Source organism: Bactrocera dorsalis, chromosome 3 (genome assembly GCF_023373825.1).
Source record: "Bactrocera dorsalis isolate Fly_Bdor chromosome 3, ASM2337382v1, whole genome shotgun sequence".
NCBI classification, from domain to species: Eukaryota; Metazoa; Arthropoda; class Insecta; order Diptera; family Tephritidae; genus Bactrocera; species Bactrocera dorsalis.
This window is the reverse complement of record NC_064305.1, coordinates 21,440,242-21,463,311: the sequence shown is the minus strand read 5'-3', so window position 1 is coordinate 21,463,311 and position 23,070 is coordinate 21,440,242. Positions and strand designations below refer to the sequence as shown.

General features: G+C 30.1%; 1 protein-coding gene across 1 annotated transcript in view; it reads right to left on the bottom strand.

Annotated features, from left to right (window-relative positions):
- LOC105224549 (pro-resilin) overlaps positions 1-19,391 on the bottom strand; it is a 51,710-nt gene extending 32,319 nt beyond the window's left edge. The window contains exon 1 of the mRNA XM_011202669.4: positions 18,961-19,391. Coding sequence (XP_011200971.2) covers positions 18,961-18,990 — 30 coding nt within the window. The 5' untranslated portion in view covers positions 18,991-19,391. The remainder of the gene's footprint in view (positions 1-18,960) is intronic.
- Between the last annotated feature and the right edge of the window lie 3,679 nt (positions 19,392-23,070).

Genomic DNA, 23,070 nt, shown 5'->3' with positions numbered 1-23,070 from the left:
AACAATTTATTTATTTTCATTTAAGAAAAATATTGTGTCTTCAAATTTACTTGTATATATGTATATTCCAAAATAAAAAATATTTTTTTTAATGTGAAAATTTTTTCTATTTTTATGCAGTTATGTTAAAACATTAATTGTTTTGAGCAAATTTATTTTTAATAATTATAATAAAATAAAAATACTCAAAAATTAATAAAGTTTTATTTTTTCTAATATAAAAAATTTGTTGCGAATAACTTTTTTTTTTAATAAATATACATTTATTTTAAATATGTATTCATAATATTAAAAAAAAAAAATTATATAAAAAAATATTAAAAATATTTTTATATATTCAGAATTATAAAAAGATTTTTTAATTGAATTTCAAAATTAAAATTTTTTTTATAAAGATAGTAAAAAAATGTTTTTTTTTTTTAAATAAATTTAAATAAAATATTAATTAAAAATAAATTTATGAATTAAATTAGTTTAATATTCCTCATTTTTTTGCATACAAAAGATATAATTTTAATGAACAAATTATTCATTTTGAAAATATTAATAAATGTGTGTTTGTAATATTGAAAGTATGAAAATATTTTTAATTACTTTGAAATACAAAAATATTTTTTTAAATCATATTAAATATAATAGAATTCTTCTTGTTTTTTAACATATAAAATATATTTGTTTATTATTTTTATGATACGTTTCTCAATTTTGAAAATATTAATAAAAATATTTTTTATAATTCTGAATATTGAAATTTTTTATATTTTTTTTGGATAGAAAAATAACTGTTTTAATAGTATTAAATCTATGACAGTACTTATCATTTTTTTACATTAAGAAACAAATAAAGTTTTAATTTTTAAATATAAAAAAAATTTATGCATCACATTTTAAAAAGATATTATTTTTTTATTTTATTTTTTTTATGGAAAAGAAATATAAATAAAAAGTTAATGAAAAATATTTTTAAATATATTATTTAAATGACAATATTCCTAATTTTTTTAACTATACAAGTAATTTTTTAATTTTGAAATTTTTGATAATTTATATTTCTATAATTACTTTTAATAAACTTTTAACTTTTAAATGCAAAAACAAAATTATTTGCAACACATTTTAGAAATATATTAATTTTATTTATTGCTTTCAACAAAAAACTTTTGGATATTAGGCAACATTTTTAATTTTTTTACATAATTTTTTTTTAGTAAAATTAATTATATCATAATATTTTTCATTAGTTTATATATAAAAATATTTAAATGTAAATAATAATTTTAAATAGATATTAATTAAATTTCCTTTTTCTCAATTAAAATTTAAATAAAATGTTTATGAGAAATATTTTTAAATATACTACTTAAATGACAATATTTCTCATATTTTTCACATACATTTTTTTTATTATTTTTTTTTTTTAATTTTGAATATATGAATATTGAATATTATATATAAATTCAATTTTTTATTGTTTTTTTTTTTTAATAATATGACAATATTTCTCATTTTTTTTAATATAAAAAATATATTTTTTATAAAGAATTTTAAATATTGAAATTACTAGAAACAATTTTTTATTGTATTTAAAGTTTAATGCACCGTATTTTAATTTTTCAGTTTTTATTAAAAATTTGTATATTTTCTAATTAAAAAACCTTAATCAAAAGTAGGTCTTATTTTCAAAGTTCTACCTTAAAATAGCCTCATTCGGCAAATGTCGCTTGGAAAAATGAAAAATGACCCACACACACCTTCAATACGCGAATAGTACACATACAATATATACATATACATAATATACATATATAAATATAATATAAATATGTAAGTCTGTGCGTGCACGAATACTATATGCAACATGGAAATATATGCAACGTTTCATGTGCAACATTTATTGCCAATGTTAATGCAACGTATCAGCGGCTGAAATTTCGCAAATTTATTGATTTTTTTTCTCGATTTTGTTGCTACTTTGCATATGCCGCGCCATTTTTGATATATGCGAAATTCGTGTTTTTATTTGTCATTTAATTAAATTATTGCCAGGCTGATTGTGATTGGGCGACATTTGAGTTTGGCGTGCCAGCATGCAATGTCAGCGCATGTGGCATGCAACCAAATAAATATTGGTAATATTTTGACATGATTTGAAAGCGAAATAAAAATTAAATAAAATGCAAAAAATTACATAGAAATAAATATTAGTTGATATATTGGCAACAACGCGCCGTTGCGGCATGCAACGACTGGCAAAAAAGCGCCAATGATTGTCACTGAAAGCAGGCACTAAACGGAAAAAATGTGCAGCAACTCGCATGTGTACACACATACATAAATATGAACTTGTGTGCTTGTGGCAAGACATTGTTGCATGCACACATGTGTCGGTACGTGTGTTGCAAGTGCACCGAAACTCATACGAAAATCTGACCTTTGCGCAGCATTCAAGCGCGCTAGTTCAACTTGCATGCATCATTGCGCCAACCGTGCATATTTACAAGCACACACGCACACTAACACACACACAAGTACAAAAACATTCGCATATGTGCACATTTTTTGCTGAGCAATCTTCGAATATCTTTCGCTTCTGCCTTATTTGCTTCGCATTGATTTTACTACTGGCTGCCTTTTGTTAGCTTTGTTATTGTTATTGTTTTTGTTGTTATTTGCATTTGATTTCGATTTTTCCTGCGACCTGCTTCACATATTGTGTGCTTTTTTCGTTTTGTCGCTGCTTGCAACATGACAAGCAGCCAAAACACAAATATGGTTGAACAGCAGACATGCTACAAGTGCAACAACAATAACACTAACAACACATGGAAGTACTTGAGTGAAGCGCTTATGGCCAGACAAATGTTTGTGTTCATTTCGGCTGCACTGAATTTGAGGTTAGACGCGTTTTTGGCCACAGCAAGAAGGGCAAATGTTTCCCGCGTCTGTTGCAAGTAATGACAAGAAGCAAGAGGCAAGAGGCAAGCGCGCATATTCGCATATTGCAACTGTTTGTTCTCATGCAATATGACGCTAATGGCGGTAGATAAGAATGGAAAAAATTAAATTAAATTTTGGTGGGATTTGTGTATGTATGTATAGTATAGTATATGTACGTTTGAACACAAATGTAAATATGCATGCGTGTAAGTATGTATATTGTGTTCTTATGTGAAATTTTTGGTATTCAGAAAATCGTAGATTACTTTAATATTCATAGAAAGAAAAAGAAATAATACTTACTTACTGCTGTGGGCAAAAAATAGTAAGACTTTTTAATTTAAATTTCGTGCAAACACCTATTCGTAGGAATATTTTTCTTCTAGGTTGGTATGACAGTCAGAGACATCTGCGCCAAATGTCACATCAAAATAATCATTAGTGTTTAGTATACACTTGGCTTTCTGAAGTACATAAAGTGCATTCGCCGATTTTTTCGATGAGTGAAATTACTCAAGACAGAAGTTCCTTTATATTTTGTAAGGGGAATCAAATTTCTGATGCCGAATTGTTCTGAATTTTAGAAAAAGTCTTCGGTGATAATTTTTTGTCGCGATACAGTATTTTTGATTGGTACAAATTATTCCAAGAGGGTCGAGAACACGTTACGACGCGCCACGTCCTGGACGGCCATCAACATCAACTGATATTCAACGCGTTAAAAAAATAATGGAATTGGTACTTCAGAATCTACAATTAAAAGTCAAAGACCTTACTGACATCTTTGCAATATTGAGAGGATTAGTGAAAAGTGAAAGCACAACTGGTCTAAATTTTTTTTCGAAAAACAGCGTCACGTTGATGTGTGTGAAACAATGCTTTCTGACTAACAGGATGTCATCAAACATATTTTTACTAGCGTTGAGTCTTAGTCATACGCTTACGACGCAAAATCGGATGATAAACCGGCCGAATATGGTGGCAAAGGTGAGCTGAAGAAAAAACCTCGTCAAAAATCAAGGTTATGTTGGCAGTTTTCTTCGATTATCCAGGTGTGGTGCACTCCGAATTCCTTCCAAATGACCAAACTGTCAACAAGGAATACTATTTGAGTGCTATGCGTCATTTCTGACGGAACCGACCACTCTGATTTAAATTTAAGTTTTGGTTATAAAATGGTTAAATATTGGTTATTATATCTGTTAATGATTTTCAATTTTTTTTTTATAATATAATATGTTGTTTTGCATTTTAGGTGACGATATAAAAGGTGAGCATGATCAACTGAAACGATGTGGCCAAGTTCGTCTGTCTGTATATACGCCAACTAGTTTTTGAGATATCCATTTGCAACTTAGTACAGTTCCTTTTCTTTCCAAGATTCTGTTTATTTGTCAGAACCGTCTATATCGGAACACTATAGCCTAAAGCTGCTATATAAATTAAAAGATTCCTTGTATGGAGAACTTTTTGTTTGACAAAACATATTGATGAAATTTAACACGAATTATTGTCCAAAAAGTGGTCAAATCGAATGACATAAGCATATAGCTGCCATAGAAACTGACCAATCAAAGTTCGTGTGAAGAATTTTTGTATATGTATAGGGTAGGGTGCAATCGAACTTGAACGTTTTTTTTGCAAAACCTTTTTTTTTGCATATTTATATTAATTGTACATGCAGGCAACTGAATATATATGAATATATACATGTACATATATCTACTATAACTGTATTTCATATATACTGACATTATTACGAAAGTTCACATAAAAGTCACTGAGAACATGCGAAAGTTAATGCCACAACATGCATTGTTTAGAACAAAGCTGCCACATAAGCACCTGAGTAGGCATGAGGTATTGCTGTCTATTAAATATGTATGGCTACTAAATGCTTGACACCTCAGCCATAAGCGGCTGAGACCAATAAAAATTTGTACAAAAGCTAAACGAACGCCAGTAGCCACTGCCATAAAAGCTACAAGCTATAATTGCTAATTGCATAACATACATATACATACATATGTATGCACCCATATTGTATTCTGCATGCATATTTACATATACATATGTATGTAGTGAATGCAGCTATAAATTATGCATGCATGGAGAAACATACAGATCCGCATATTAATTATGCAACCATTAGTGTTCTTAATGTGAATTATCTCACGCATATTATTGTTCTTTATGACAGCACTTGCCTAAGTGTGTGTGTGTGTGCGTTTAGGTGAGCACGTGTAGCCGCAATCTGTATCGTTTCTTTCGGTTTTTGATATTACAAATTTCCTTGGGTGTCGTAACTTACGCGAAGCTGTGGCAAGAAATCTGATGCATGTGGCATGTGGCAATATGGCGGCGCTAATGATATGTATGCCAACAATTGCTTGCGTGTTTGCATGTAAATGAGCGAAAAACGACCGCATTTCGGCGCAAATGTTGAAATTTGGATTTCCAATCAAAAAACAGAATTGCTGCTTGAGTTAGAATTTGTGGTGAAGGCAACTGTATAGTAAGGTGATATGTCTGATTGATTGCGCTAAGTGGGTTATACGATGGCGAAAAAACCGCTATGGCGTGTGGCCTTATAATTAACGGAAGATGTAAATTTACAAAAATCTAAAATAGAGTTGAACGGAATGGCATTAAATTTTGGTTTGGAAAATTGTTTTTAATATATAAAATGGAATATTGTATACATTACATAACTACAATAAATATTATTTAAATTATCTTATATAAATAGTAAAAAACTAAAAACTACTAGAATTAGTAAATAAAACATACCTTGGAATTGTCTTTTTTGAAAAATTGCAATTTCAAATTTTACTAAATTAGTACAAAATACAAAAATTCGAAATTCAAAAAAAAAAAAAAAATTTTAAATGTTGCAAATTTTTTTTCAAATTATAATAAATTAGTACAAAATATTATAATTAGAAAATGAAAACAAATATTTTTGAAATTTTTTTGGAAACGAATTTTATTAAAATTTTAGTAAATTAGTAAAAAATACTTGAATTTGAAATTAAGAAAAAAAAATATTTTGAATTTTTTTTGGAGAAAAATTTTATTTCGATTTTAAAAATTAATAAAAAAAATAAATTAGAAATAAAAAAGAGAAAATGTTTTGGATTTTTTTGAAAATAAATTTTAATTAATTAGTAAAAAAAAACACCAGAATTAGAAAGTAGAAAGAGAAAATATATTTTATTTTTTTGAACAAAAAAAAATATTTAAGTTTTAAGAAATTAGTACACAATACTAAAATTAGAAATAAAAAAGAAAGCATTTCCGATCTTTTTGTGGAGAGAAATTATATTAAAATTTTATTAAATGAGTACAAAATACTAAAATTATAAATTCAAAAAAGTATTTTGCAATTTTTTTTGAACAAAACTGTATTTATATTTTAATAGTAACAAAAGCAGTATAAAAAATTGTAATTTAAAAATTATTTAATTTTTAACAGAAAGAATAAAATGTTGTTTTAAATATATTCACAGAAAAGGTTTTCTGAAAATATAAATTTTTTTACGATTTTTTAAAAATAAATAAATATTTGTTAACAGTTCTATATTATTAACTTTTTACAGAAAGAAAAAAAGTTGTAAAAATTATTTAAAAAAAATTAAATAAAAAAGTTTAATTAAAAAATTCGAAAATATTGACACAAAAGTTTTTTTTCGAAAAAATAAATATAATAATATTATTAAGAAATAAAAAATATTTGTATTCAATTGTATTTTATTAAATTTGTACGGAAAAAAAGTTGCAAAAATTATTAAAAAAAAATAATTAAATTAAAAAAAAACGATTATTTAAAAAATTCAGAAATTAAAAATATTCACCCAAAAGTTTGGTTTTGAAAAATATAAATTTTTTCGATTTTTAAAAAATTCATTATATTTTTGTATTTAAACTATTGCATTTTACGGTAAGAAAAAGAGTTGTAAAAATTAAAACAAAAAATTATTAAGTTAAAAAGAATTATTTAAAAAATTCAAAATCAAAATCATTGACAAAAAAGTGTTTTTTAAAAATGATATAATAATTATTTTTACAATTTTTAAAAAATTAAATAAATTTTTTTATATAATTTTATTTTATTAAATTACACAAAGAAAAATAGTTGCAAAAATTAAAAAAAATATAATTGAACTAAATAAAAGATTATTTAAAAAAATTTTAATATAAAAATAGTATTTGAGATTTTTTTTCTGGAAAAAAAATATTCACAATCAATGAATGAGTACAAAATACTAGAATTAGAAATTTAAAAGAAAATATTTTGGAATTTTTTCAGAAAAATTAACATTTTTTAAATATTTACGGAAAGAAAAAAATGATAAAATTTTTTTAAAAGACATATTAAATTAGCAAAAAAAAAAAATATTTAAAAAATTTGTAATATTAAAATTGATTGCTTTAAATATACTAAAAAAATATTTAGAAACTTTTGTTTTTAAATTATTATTTACAATGTTATATTAGATCAGTCTAATAACATAAAATATTCATATAAACGTGTTATGGTAATATTTTTATTTTTTCATATGATATGAATGAACTAAAAAAATAACAAAAATGCTTATTCTGCTTAAAAAAAATAGTATGAAAAATAAAAAAATGAAAAATTATGAACAGTTTTTGCTCAAAAATTAAAAATTTTTTTTTTATACAAAATTTAATTAAAAAAAGAAGAAAAAAAACGTTAAATTTGGCTGTAAAAATATACCTTTCACAAATAAAATATTCCGCAGAAGAACTTCATTTCAACGGTTTTTATTGGAGCTATATTAAGTAGTTGTCCAATGACAACAAATTCTTCATTGAGTGTGCAGCGGCCCTGGAAAATAATCCAAGCCACAGAGCTCTAAATGTTAGAAGCATGTACGATATAACTATCTTACCAGCTCACATGTATTTTTGCTCAACTCATTAGCATCATTGGATTGGCACTGTATTTACAAACATATACATATATATAAGTTCACATTCATACATATGTGTGTGTGTTTTAAATTATTTTTGAAACACTTTTTGCAACATGCGTCTGCGTTGCTGTCAATTATATCAATACGCATGTGTGTGTGTGTGCATTTCCAAATCCATGTAATTTCCCAACGCAAAAGCCGCAGAGTGTGTTGCAAGCTATTGTAATAGAGACGGCTCAAACGCGCCACAAACTCACGCAATCGCGACGCCCACCGTCGTGCCAGTGCCGACGCCACCAACTCAGCGCCCCACACTTGTCAATCAGAAAAGTGCCATTGTGTGGTTAGCAGTGCAGCGCACACGCACGCCATTGCATATATACACACACACACATACACACAGAAATTTGGCAATTTGCACTTGCCACTTCAAACTCATCATCAGCCATCGTGAGTGGCGTTAGCAACAGCAGCAGCTACAGTGCTGTCATAATAAATGTAAACAGTAACAACAACAGCAACAACAACAGATACAGAAACAATGCGCGACGATGAGTGGCTTGCCGAGTGGTTGAGCTAGATTGATGCGCGTGTGTGTGTGTGTGTGAGGCAAGCGCTCAGAATGAAAACAAGCGTGTCTTTCTGTGTGTATATGTGCGCGTGTGCGGCGTAAAAAATGCGTGCGGTTTTGCTGCAACAATGCAGCGTTGATTATTTGTGGCAAGCGCGCCAACTCGGCGTTGCACATACACGGCTATTTGCAACAGACGAATCAGTAAACCAAACTGCGCGTATCTCATTGCCACTCAAATGTTTGTAGATATATGTGCATGTGTGTGTGTGTGGCGATGGTGGTGCACCACTCACAGTCAGCGCGTGCACTCCAACAACGATTCGAAACAATTTTTCCAGCGTTGCGGCACTTATACACGCACAGCTACACAGCTAATCAAATCATAAAACAATAACAGCTGCACCAACAACAACAATAACAACAACAATGTCAATCAATAAACACTCGAATGATTTGATTCGCTTTGAATTTGCGCTTGGGAAAATTCATAATAATTTGTTTTTGTAAATTTGTGAAATTTGCACACTATTTTGTTGCAACATTTTGTGGCAAACATCATTGCCACTCATTGCGCTGCTGCAATGCCACACTGGCTGAGCGCGACTCATGCATTCAATTACTCGCTCCATCATTTAATCAGTTTGATTGCGCTTGCATTGCCCAGGCAATTGGCATTTATTGCACATAGTGCCGCTGCTGCTTCTTCTTTTTCTGAAATTATCAAACCTACACCCAACGCGCCTCCCCCTGTAGCACTTTTGTACTCAGTGCAGTTTAGCATGAATTAGCTGCCGGAGGAATTTAAAGTATGCGTTTATTAAATAAAATTGCTGCCAGTGTTGGCGAGTAGAAGAGTGGCACAGTGGGTTGAAAGTGTGCAAATTGGTGCTAATTTTATAACGAAATTTGAAAATAAAATAGTAAATTAATTCAAAAATCTGAACAAAAATATATGATATTGCATTCAAACTTGAAATTAATTGAATTAGTATGGAAAATATAATTACTCCGAAAATGCCTAACAAGTGGGTTTCTCCTTGAGATTCTTTACAGTTATATTTTTGTATAAATTATTAACTTTTATGCTTATTTTTTCATTTAAAAAGACATATAGCATTAAAAATATTTACTCCGAAAATATTTTTTTAAAGTTTTGTTTTTTTATAAATTACTGTTTTATAAAAGCAATCAATAAGATTGTTATAATAATAATTGTCCCCTTTTATTAGAATTTATATTGTATTTAATAAGTCAATTAACGAAGCGCGATAACTCCGAAAATAATTTTTTAATGAATTCCGTAAAAGCACACTAAATCTCTAAATAAATCGAGTATTTGTAATTACTCCGAAAATATGCTAAAAACATATATGGATTTAAAGAGAGTACGAAACTCCGAAAAAAATTAAATTTTTTAATTGAAATTAAATATGAACTTCGAATATTTGTAATTACTCCGAAATTTATTCAATTTTATATCGATTGGAAATAATTATAAACATCGAATTGTTAAAGTGACCCATTGTGCATGAAGAATTCCCCATGCGATACATGGAAAAACGTTGCAGTATGCAAAAATGCGGGCTATGCAACAGATCTTCCACTCTTACCCCCGTATGTTGGCTTTGTTGTTGTGTGCAACATGCGGTTGATGTTATTACCATTACTCATAGTTGTTGTTGCTGCCGTTGCTTACATTATCGCATGTCTTAACACAACAAATTTTCCTCTGTGCGAGCAGCAAAAAAAAAGCAAAAGTCATCAGCCGAAATGTCTTTACAGACAAACTAAGGCAGCTCAACAACAACAACTGCTTTGCAGACACTCACCGTTGTGGTTGTTGCTGCTTTCGCTTTTGAAGATGCTACATTTTATCACACACTTAATGCAGGTGTGCTGGTTTGAGCCGCTGCTCCATTTGTTGTATAATTATTTTCCAAGTCACTGCACTTGCCTCATCATCACTGCGGCTGACTGCCTCTATGACTCTCGCCAACCGCAGCCACTTGCGGCTGCCGCTGTGTGTGGCGTTTCCACTTTGTTTGCATTTTGTCTTTTGCATTTTTTGCTTAAATTGTTTTTGTTGTTGTTGCCAACGCTGTTGCACTTAAGCAATTTAATTAATTGTGATTTCATTTATTTAATTTATTGTAATTGCGCATTTCTTGTTGAATTTTGCATTTTACACGCAGCATTAACACATTTAAGTGGGTTGCATTACAAACTCTCGGCCATAAAATGGCAGTACATACACATCTACATACATATACAGGAATACGCCTTTATTTGAAAGTGTACGGGCGTATTGATACGCTTGAATTTGCCGTTTGTGGTTGTCATTGCTGTTATTGCTATTGCGTGTGTTGCCACTTCACATAACAATCATCTGACTAAAGTTTTGTGTTATGCTATTTACATATGTATGTATGTACATACATACACGCAATTGTTACAGTGGGGGGATATTTAGTGAATTATTTGGATAAGCTATATTTTTCATTAAAAAATTAGTAGATGGATATTTAAGTAGCTTGAGAGATTTTTTGGTTGCTTTCTGAGTGACTCCAAATTCTTTTGGAGAAAAGTTAGAAATAACTTAAAAATAACAGAAGTGCAATGTTAAATGTATTTTGTGGTGAAATATAACTTTTTAGCTTTCAAAATGACTCAGAGTTTTTTGGAAGGCTTCGGAGTTACTTAAATGTAATAAAATTGTATCCATAAGTGTATTTCATGGCGGAATATTGATTTTTTTGCTTTCGGAGTAACTCCGAATTTTTCGGAGAAATTCGGAACAGTTGGAGAAACATGAGAGAAGTGATGGAATATACAAATTTTTCTGCTTTGAAAGTGCTAAATAAGCTTGCCATTATTTTGTAATACGATCGCCAAAGTTCGGAGCTATTTAAAAGTAATAAGTATGAAATCATAAGCGTATTTCATAGTGGAATATCTAATTTTTGCTTTCGGAGTGAGTCCAAATTTTTCGGAGAAATTTATATTTTTATATTTCCTTGAATAATTTTCTTAATTCATATTTTAAATTTATATAATATAAATAACACACATTTTTTTGTAAATATTTGCTTTTTTCACTCTTGGTCTTTAAGTGCTTTTCGATTGGGTGTGGCAGGACAGAAAGCAAAAACGCTGCATTTTCACTGCCAAAGGCAGCAAACGTGAGCCGCCAGAAGGGCAAATATTTTATATTTGCACACGTACTTACACCAACACAGACTCACATTAGTACCGTTAAGTACATTTGCAGTTATAGACAGTCCAATTTTTATACGATTGCAATGCACGCCACACATCTTGACCCCTTGAAATGGCGGCAGGCTAAACTGACTTTTATGTTCTCGCATGAAAATGGAAAAAATCGCATTAAAAGTGTAGCCAAATGTTCCCAAAATTACTTATATTTGTATGTGTGTGCCAAGCCTACAAATGCTCAGGGTTACCTTATTTATTTGAGCAGATGACTGCCCACTTGCAGCCGCTATTAGTAATCTGGCTGGGTGTTTACGGTGTACTTTTTTTCATTTTGCAGGAGGGGTGGGAAGCAGCAGCAAAATTGCCTATACCGTTAGCAAGGATAGGGCTTCGTCCTCGCATGCATTTATAAGTGTATGTGGACGGGGCGGCGACCCCTTAGCAAAAGTAAATAAGTGCTTAGGAAAAAAGTCCACAGACTGACGTAGACTATGCCGCAAACGTTTACTTCGTTATCAAGGAAAAAAGAGAGAATACAAAAAAGCTAAGTATTTTACTCTGCGGTTGCCATTGCTGCAATAACAATGTGCAACAAGACGTGATGCCACGCGCATTTTGGGCGTTTTTAATTGTCTGTTCTAACGGCAGCCATTGTCGGTGGCGGTGGTGGTGGTCTTGGTGATGGCGGCGTCTAGACAAGCTTGACGATGCTGCTGCAAGGCAAGATATTTGTGCGTTATGTTGTTGTTGCAGTTGAAAACTTGCGGAAAATTGTTTGCGGAAATAAATGTTAGAGAAGTCGACGAAGAAGTCAAGTAAAAGTACCGCGTAAAGATAAGTTGCAAGAACGTTTGTAGAGAAGGTTGAGTTAGAGAAAGTCAAAAACTTGTACAAAAGCCAAGGAAGGTAAATAACGCGATGGGATTGTTTAAGTGGTCGTTGCGGTTGGCTGACAAGGTTTATATATCTTTTTAAATATGTATTGAAAGAAGGTAGAACAAGCAAGTTAGCTAAAAAACTGAGTTTTAAGATTGCAAGTAAACATTTTTTTTTACTTTTAGGAGTAACTCCGAAAACTTTCGGAGAAATTATAATTAACTTAAAGACAGTTAGCAACGCAAGAAATAAAAAAATATGTATTTACATGTGTGCTTTTAGGCGTAATATACTTTCGGAATAATTAGGAATACAATGTCAAGAGTTATAAACATATTTTATAAAACAAAATATATTAACATAAAACAAGAAAATATACTTTATAGTTTTAAAGCGAAAATTTCGGAATAAAAAATAGCTAACTGGCAATAAAATTTTGATAAAAATGTTGTTTAAACTGTTTATTATTAATTCTTTCCTGCTCAACAGCAATTAATAACAGATTTTAGCATACCTTTAGGCGTTAGAACAGCTTCACCAATGTCTGCATTAAAATCTAACTAATTGGCAAGGCGTATAAATATTGTTTGTTAAGCGTTTATTTAAGCTGTAAACCGCTGTGAGAGAAGTTGTTAGTCAAATTATGTAGATACCGTCGGTCTACTCTCACCATTTTACTCAACAACCACATATACTAAAACAAAAGCAAATCAGCATAAAACACTTTTATTTAAATGAAAAAAGTTTCTCTGCAAAATCTGCTTTTAATTTATTTGTTTATATTTACATTATATTATCATTTTATATTTGGATTTTGAAAAATTCCTTTCGCATACCTTTTAACCATGTTGCGTCATGTTTTACTCACCACAGAAAAATGTTCCCACTTTGAAGCGGTTTTGTTGGGTTATAGTGATATGCATTTGTATATGTTTGCTGCTTGTTAACATTTCGCATGCTTTTAGGCGGTTAACCGCGGTACTAAAATGCAAATGATCAACACACGTGTACCATTTATATTTAATTGTATTAGCGTATTTAAGCATATGCTTTTGTCGACTTTATCCATTACTAATGGCTTATGAATTCTAACAATATTTTTATTAGTAATAAAAACGTTTAATAACGCTTTGAAGTGAAAAGTGTTGCGCACTTTTGTGTAGTTGGAATGTGTAGAGCTGCCATTTAATAATAACTAACAAGTGCATTGTATTTTCTGAGTAATTAAAATATCGATGTTGAAATTATTATATTTGGAAACTATACAGAATGCGTTCATATTAATTTCATTTTAATTTTCGCGCAAGAAAGTATAAGCACAATTTTCAAAGAGAAATAATTTGAAATAATTAATTTTGGAACAATTAAATTTTTCGGAGTAACTCCGAACTTTGCTTTTGTTTATGCAATAACGTGTATATAATGCTTATGTTTCTTTAAACAATGCTTTTGGCTTTAGTTTTGAGTTTCATAAATATTTAAGTTTTCGGAGTAACTCCGAATTTTTCTTAGCTTATGCAGAAACGTATATTTACAATGGCCTGAGTCTGCATTTTCTGAGTTTCATAAAAATTTGAATATTCGGTGTAAGTCCGAAAAACTAAAAACTTGAAAGAATGATAAATTGGTTTCAAATGAATTTTAATGTGTAAAATTCAAGTTTTTAAATGAAATAATTTTAAATATTTAGTTTTTAATGAATTTAAATTTTCGGAGTTACTACGAACATCACTTGCTTATGCTCTTAAGTATGTAAAAAGTTTATACTCATATAAACAGCGCTCTGATCTATATTTTTGGAGTTTTCTTAAAACTTAAATATTCAGTGTAACTCCGAAAAATTAAAAGCATCTCTGATTGAAGATAAACTTATTCAAAATGTTGTTTTAGAAGTAAAACTTAATGTAAAAAGATTCAGTAAATTTATATTTTGTTTTTTTATGAGCGTAAGCTCGATAAGTGTTCATATAACAAAAAAGCGTAACCAACATCGCACTCACAAAAAGAACCTACATAAATATGGTTATGTGGATAAACATGTCAATAATTTGACAAAAGCCACTGGTTTCGGCACAAACAAACAAAATTTCCGGGTACTTAAACAGCCTGCGTTTATTTGGCCTGTCAGTGTGGATAAGTTTTCTGCTGTATGCTCTATTGTGCTGCTTTAGTATATCATAAAAAACATACACCCTTTTCAATAAAAAAGCAAAGTAAATATTTCTAGTTGACATTAGCACCGCCCAAAGTACAACAATACACACTGACAGCAGTTGTTGCTGGCAGTACGGGTTGATGAGAGCCATAAAATACACATTTGTGAGTACTCGTAAGCTGAAGAGCCGATTTTCGTGGATATAATTTGTTGTTAGGTTAGCGAAATTCTAATAAAATGTGTGACACAAAACCTAACTATTCTTTTGGATTTTTTTTTTATTTTCCAAAGTTTTACCCATTTTTTATTGTAACTGGAAATGTGTCACATATATAAAAATATAAAAAACTGGGGTTAAACAATTTCTAGTGTTAGCAATATTTGTCCACTATCGGTGTTTCGCATTTGTTTTCAAGTGCTTATGACACTTAATGACAACTACAGATGTTTTTACGCCTAAATGTATGCTTCTGGGTTATAGCAAATATTTGCTGTATTACATGCTTGGGTAGACCAAATTGCGTGAATGGGAAACACATGAGGCTTTAGAAATGAGGGAAGAATTTAAGGAAAAATCTTAGACTGATTTTTTCTATTTAAATGCATTAAAGTTTGGTTCACTCGTAAAAAAGGTATATAGATAAAATTAATACATACATACAAAATTAAATAAATTTCTGATTTTAGTCCATTAAATGATTTTGGTAAAAGTTTCAGAGAACCGTCAAAGTGTGCAAAATTTATTAGGAAGATAATTGTCAAGAGCTTTGTGGTTAAAATGAGTAAGTATTAATATTTTGAAGTAACTCCGAATTTTTAGGAATTGTTCGGAGTAAATTAGGAATAATTTGTTTTGTGAAAAAGTATTAAAAATCAACAAATATCACGGTTTTGAAGTAATTCCGCACTTTTGGTACTTTTTCGGACTAAATTAGGAATAATTTGTTTTGTGAAAAATAGTAGCTAAAAACGTGCAAATATCACCGTTTTGTAGTAACTCAGAATTTTTAGAAGTTATTCGTAAGAAAAATACCAGAAAAAATGTTGTTACTGTAAATATTGTTTTGTTTTATCTCTACAGATAATTCTATTCTATATTCGGGAATTTCAAAATGGAAAGAAATTTTTTCCAAAAAATTTTTTGCAAAACTAACATTTTTTTCCTGTTCATAAAACCTTGTTGTCAAACACATTTATCGCAATATTTTTTATGCTTGCACCTAATTTTCTTAATACAATTTTCTTGTTCCACATTTCTGTTTCGTTTATATTCACTATCACTCCCTCACACTTAATGACATTTGTCATCAGCGAAGCATGCTTCTGCTCTTTTTTTTAGCTTTGCAATATGGTACGTGATTTTTTCTATTCTCTAGTGCGTGCGACAGCTGTACAATTTCAATTTACTTGTAGTGAGGACACGTACTAAATATAGTAAGGTAAGCAGCACGTAGCATACTTCGAGGCGCATGTACTTCATAATATCCGCACATATTCACACTATATTTCGCTACTTAGAGATTTCGGTTGTCATATAAGCACACACACACATACATATGTACATATACAGATTCAGCGGAGTTGTTTGTGTTGTTGGGTAGAACTCAAAAGCAAGAAATACTTTAATAAGGCATATAAATAAACGAAATAAAAGGGAATTGGAAAAAATAAATGGCGAAATAAATTAGGTGTTGAGTTGATGAAACAAATTGAAGACGAAGAGTTCGAGAAATATAAATATTTTGTGTATAGTAGCGTTGCTAATCCGCATTGAATAGATTAAAGCAAATGAAATTTTTTTGTTCCGAAACTAGAGAAGTGTAAATTATGGACTTTTTGGCTATTAAAGAATTATTTAGCTTAATGAGTTTTTTCTTCGCAAGATATGTACATATGTATATGAAAAAAAGAAATCAAAACTAAAGTATTCACTATCAATCGCCTAAAATGTAATATATTATTATTTATTGTTTAACGGATGTGAAATACAAAAAATTATTAAAATTTTGTTATTCTGTCATGTTTGAAATTATAATAATTTTAAAATTGTGTGCAGCAGTTCAAAGAAAAATTGATCAGGCGATAAGAATATTTGTTATGAAGTCCATGTGGTTGTTTGACAAGGCATACATATATCTTAAACATTATAACAACAAAGTAGTAGTTTTGGTAATTGTACGCAACAATTTTACAAGTTCCGAAGTAATTCCGAATTAATGTAGTAATTAGAATATAATTGAATGGCTCCGTATTTTCATAGTAATTAGGAATGAAATGTAATTAATTTAATATAATAAATGGAGTTTATGCGATTCGGAGTAACTCCGAAATTTCGTAGTAATTGAAAATGCATTGGTATTGAAGTGAATATAATAAATTGACTTTTTGCGTTTCGGAGTAACCCCGAATTTTCGGAATAATTAAAATTAATTGGAAATTATTTTAATATAATAAACTAACTTTTTAAGTTTCGGAGTAACTCCGAATTTTTGTAGTAATTAAAAATGGTTTGAAAATTAATTCAATATCATAAACTATTAGTGAATTGAATTTATAGGTTTCAGAGTTGCTCCGAATTTTTGTAGTAATTATAAGTGAATTGGAAATTGATTGGATATAATAAAATAAAATTATATGCTTCGGAGTAATTTGGTTTTTCGAAGTAAAGCAAAAGAAATTAATTGAATATAAATTAATTCCAAATAAAAATTTAAAATTAAGAAATAATTTGTTGTTATACAAAGGAAGTGTTTAAAATATTATAATTTTTGAAAATCTTAAATATTATTTTTAAAAAATTTAATTTTTGGATAAACTCAGGAAAGTTAAGAAATTTTAACAACTTGTATCAACAACTTTAAAGTTCCCTTTTTTAGTTAAAACTCTAAAATGCTTATTGGTTTAAAATTTATTTTAAGAAAGTTAGAAGTGTGAAGTAATTATAGACAAGACATTTGACAGCTATGAAAGATTTTTAATATTATATTCATCAATTTTTTTTTTAAATTAAATTCATAGTTCCTTAAATGGTTTTGAAGTTACGTTTAGCAATAACAGAGTATAAAAATTATTTAATATTCAGTGAGTTTGTGAGTCATGAGAGTTATTGAAAGCTTTGATTTAACAAAACTGTAGCTTGAACTTTAAATTTTCTTAGAATTTCTTTGTCATTAGCTTTTTAAACTTTTTTATAATGTATATAAGATGATAAAAGCACAATATTTAAGGACTAAGTCCTAATTTTCTTAATAATTGGGAACGGTTTTGGAATTAGTTGTATTACATTCAATTGAATTTATATGTTTTGGAGTAGCTCCGAAGTTTTGTAGGAATTGAATTTGAAATCAATTTAATGTAATAAACTGAATTTATATGATTCGGAGTAACTCCGAATTTTCGGAATAATTTTAAATTAATTGTAAATCACTTTGATATAATAAACTAACTTTATACGTTTCGGAGTAACTCCGAATTTTCTTAGCAATTAGAAACGAAGTGAAAATTTATTGAAGAAAGTTAATTAAAATAGAAAATGAAGAAATACCTAATTTAGTGCTTAGTGTGATTAAAAATATTATAATTTTCGAGTTTGGAAAAATAAAAGATTTGGAAATTAATATTAATACTATTTATATACAATATTTACATTTATATAAGCATTAAAAAATTTTAATTTAATCTTTAAATTTATGAAAAAACTATTAAAATTAGAAATATTAAATTTAAAATTTATTATTTCATAAAATGGGACATCAAATTTCCGAAGCAGTTTCGAAAATGAATTATAATTTTTGGAAACGCTTACTCTTTTCTAACGCTTGCTACTTTTTGTTATATTAAAATTTTATAATTAATTAGTTTTTTTGCAAATATGGTTTTAATAACTTCTGTATCCTTAATATTTGATTTTTTTAAATTAGTTTTTTATTTTTTACTTTACTTAAAATAATTTAAAATTTTTTCTTTATTCATATTATTTAACACAGCTTACTTCTAGTCCAGTTATTCAGTTATTTTACTTTACTTTTCCTTACTAATTTATTTACTTTTTTTATAAATTTTTTAAATATTTTTATATTAAATTTTCCTTCATAGTTTTATGCTTTTTCTTTCATTTTATTTTGTATTATTTTTTTTTTGTTTAATTTTTACATTTAGTCTACATAATAAATTTTTTTAGAGTAAATAAGTATTCCACAAACAAAAAAAATCAATAGATCAGTTTAAAGTTAAACATTTTTATAAAAAACATTTTTTGTACTCACAATAAACAGCAACGATTTTAGCGACATCATTTTTTCCGATTGTTTGAAAATGAAATTATTTTAACTGTTCCAAAACTGCTTGAAACACTGAGAAAACACAGTAAAAGTTTCAATACTTTGTGGTTACAAAATATAATATCCTCGTGTAGTATCCTTTGATGTCTAAAGCTAAGAAGCTTGTTGTCAGTTCAGCACTACACTTGGTAAAGTATATAATTCACTAGTCACACGCTACAAATGTCTTTAAAATTATATTTTTTAACGCTGCCACAGCTGATAAATAACACCGAAAGTATATATGATATGTGCTCAAATGAATTATTTTTCAAATTTCAACGTTAATTCGCAATTTTCCTTTACCGGGTTCGCAACTTGAGTCTTTTGTTTAGCGGCACTGCTACTTTTTAGTACACACGATCGCTATGAATTAGGGTTCCACACGACGATGCAACGCTATTTATAACGACAAACGACCGACAAAGCGCCCCAGCACCAACGCGCTGAGGAGAAGCGCAGCAGCCGACACAGAGATGGCAGCAGCGGCGGCGGCGGCAGATGAGCTGAGCGTCAACGGCTGAGCCATAGCTGATGTGGGGGGAAAAAGCTGCAAAAAAATATCAATAAGCTGTTTGAAGCGGGCGCGCGTTGCCAACTAGCTGTCAGAAACCATATCTACTAGCTGTTGTGGAGAAGCACCAAAACAAAAACAACAACAACAACAATAGGAATGTAAGTTGCTTTAGTAGTGACTGCTGATGACTCGGCTTGACTTGACTTGGCGGCAAAGCTCACTCATCTTCATAGCTCCGTTGAAGCTAACTACAGTAAGCAACAACAAAAAAAAACATTGCGCTATAACAATAAGCAGAGCAATAACAGCTGTACAACGGTGCGCTCACATATTAGCAGCAAATAAATGAAATGAAAATAATTGAAGTGTTGCTGAGCTTCGGCAGCGGCAACTAGCAAAACGAGCGAAACGAAACAATAGCAACAACAAAGCGACAGCGACAAACAGCTTCAAACAAAAATTCAAAATAAAGAACAACAACAGCAAGTGTAACAAAAGCCAGCAGCAAGCATGAACACACATATTAGCAGTTAGCAACAACAAAACTAACCACAACAGCGCACATCATAACAACAACTAGCAGCTCGTGAAGGCAGCTGAGGCATCTCACCGCCAAATGTTCACATGCTAGGTGCGCTCTTCTTTTCTGACTGCTTCGTAGCGTGCCGCGCACTGTGTGCCGTCGACTGCGCCGGTCGACAGCGACGCCGACAGAGCTGTTATCGTGCAGCAGCGCAGCGCGCACCGTTAAAGCACCGTTCGTTTTTCAAATAAACCTGTGTATATGTTAATGTATGTGTGCATGTTGTAGGGGTAGGGGTACTTTGATAGACGCACTCACACAGACACAAATTAAATATATTCAAACACAAACACACACATATAAGCAAGATCGCTACAATTGATCTTCTAGATCAGCATTGTTGTGAGCGCGCAAAACAAAAAATATAAAAGGCAGTAGCGTAAACTAAGAACAACAACAACCGCCAATTTGCCTCCAAATTGGCAACAAAAACTTGGCAAACCCACCTACAACAACAAAAGGCACAGATTTTGACTTTTTTTCTACAAAATTAATTCACTAACAATGGTAAACATCGCATATTCCACTCAATCACTTTGCTGAGCGCCAACTACAACAACAAAACAGCTTTTTGTTAGATTCCTATAGAATTTGCATCAAAGGCAATTGCTATGGATCTGCTGATCGCATCACTTGCTCGCACAGTGCACATACTTTGCCCATAACAATGGCAGTGTTGCCAACTACATCTTGTGCAACAAATATTGCATGTGCAATATGTACGTATGTACGTATGTACGATGTAATATTAAATTATTCTTGCATGTTTGCGTACAGAAATTTACATATTTTAATATTCTATTGCACGGCATTGCACTCCTACACTTATTCTGCAAGATTCTTGATGTTCTTAGCTCATCCGCTAGATGTTCTTATTTGTGTGCGCTCTTTTCGTTTTGCTCGCTATGCGCTATGCGTCATAAAGTTCTTTCTCTCGCGGGAATGCCAATTAAATTTTTAATAAACATTATAAACATTACTCTGATCGGGCTCTGTACACAGCGTGGGTCCTTGAAAGCCCATATTTATAGCGATGCTCATTAACTTGGAATATGTGAAGATTTTTTATGTATTTTTTAATATTATGAGAACTCGTACAGTTTTCCGAGCGCTATAATGCTTTAATTCGAGTGAGTTGTTTGTATGGACGTGTTTTGGGTCTGTGTGTGTGAATGAAAATTACAATCTCTACAAAGAATTTTTCAAAAAGAAATAAAAATTGTCTAAAAAAGCTGCTGCTTTCGATACGTGGCATGGCATCGGTATTATCGAGATATGTATAAAAATTATTAAAATTATTTCAAGTTCAAATTGTCGAGAGCTATTAATATGATAAAATGATATGGTACCGTTGGGAACAGATTTCATACAGGGAACACTTTGATGAAGGAATAAATTTGAATATATGTATGTCTAACTATTAGATTTTTCTGAAAACTAAAAGTTATTTAAAATATTTAAAATCGGGTAGGGAACACTTTGAAAAGTGTGAACAGTTTATTATTTCATGAATCGAAACTGGAACTAAAGTAAATACGTAAAACGAGGTTAGAAAACTTGAACTTGAAGTGGGAAGAGTTTTCTTGCCGGGAAAGCTTTAATTAAGAAGTAAATTTGACTAATTTACTAACGGGATGTAAAAAATATTAAAATGATTTCAAATTCAAATTAATTAGCGCTTCATTATATGGGAACAGTTTTTTTATATTGAGAACACTTTAGTGAAGGAGTAAATTAAATTATATGAGTAAGTAGATGTTTTTTACAGCGAAACGTTCTTAAAAACGCTCAGGTTGGGAACACTTGTAAAAATGGGAACAGTTTATTTTTTCATAAATCGAAACTAGAAAAGTAATAAAATCAAGTACAACTTCACTTAACAAGTTGTAAAGTACACATGAGAACAGTTTTCGAAATCAAATCGAACTAAAATTTTAAACTAAATAAGCATAGTTAACCAGATTTGTAAGCAAGTAGCTGCATTTTAACTATGCAGAAGAAGTACGCACATACGTTACTGATGCCTATTATTTATTATTATTATTTTACAACTTATTTCTTTTTATGTTATCTAAATATGTATTTCATTTTCCCTAAAAAACAAAATTTGTCATTCATACATAGTACATATACACAAAGTAAAAAAACAATGTCATTATCGCATTAACTACACGTCTCTGCCATTCATTGAGCGTCATCCGCAATCACCCACAACGCAAGCGAGCATTGACAAATGAATTGTGCTTAATCGCCGTCAAATTGTTGTAACTACTACTTTAATATACATACATATAGGTTTGTAATAATATATTTTAAGTACTTACGTATGTAATTATACGGCATTTTATAAGTAATTATGCATGCAACTGTATGTGTGAGTATTGAAAATCTGCCGGAATTCCAACGATGCAAGCTCATTCACATTTACTGTTGTTGTTGTTGTCGTTGATTTCGTTTTGTTTTTGTTTATTGCATTGATTTTGCATGTTATCACCTTGTTGTTGTTTTTGCCGTTATACCTAACAGTGTTTGTTGTTATTTTTGCTATTACAAGTCGTTTTGTTGTTGGTGTATTTGTCATGTTGCACTGTCTAGCGTCGAATTGTAACTTTTGATGTTGTCGGTGCGTTGTTGCTGTTACCTTTGCCTTTGTGTTTTGTGTGCCAACGAAATATGTTGATCGTGACTTGACGGCGGCAACGGCGACGGCGTTAAATTTGTGGTTTAATGATAATGAGGAGGCTGTTGACGATTGAGATGATGTGAGAAATGCTGCTAACGGTGTTGCGGCGTAAATTGGTGAAGCTTTCTTTATTGATATTGATAGAATGTGCTGAAAACCAGTGTTGTGATAGTTGATGGTACTCATAAGTCTATGCATGCTAAAAATGAATTTAGATTTTGACTAATGGTAGCTTTGGATTTTGCTAGCTTTATAAGGATGGAATAACAATTT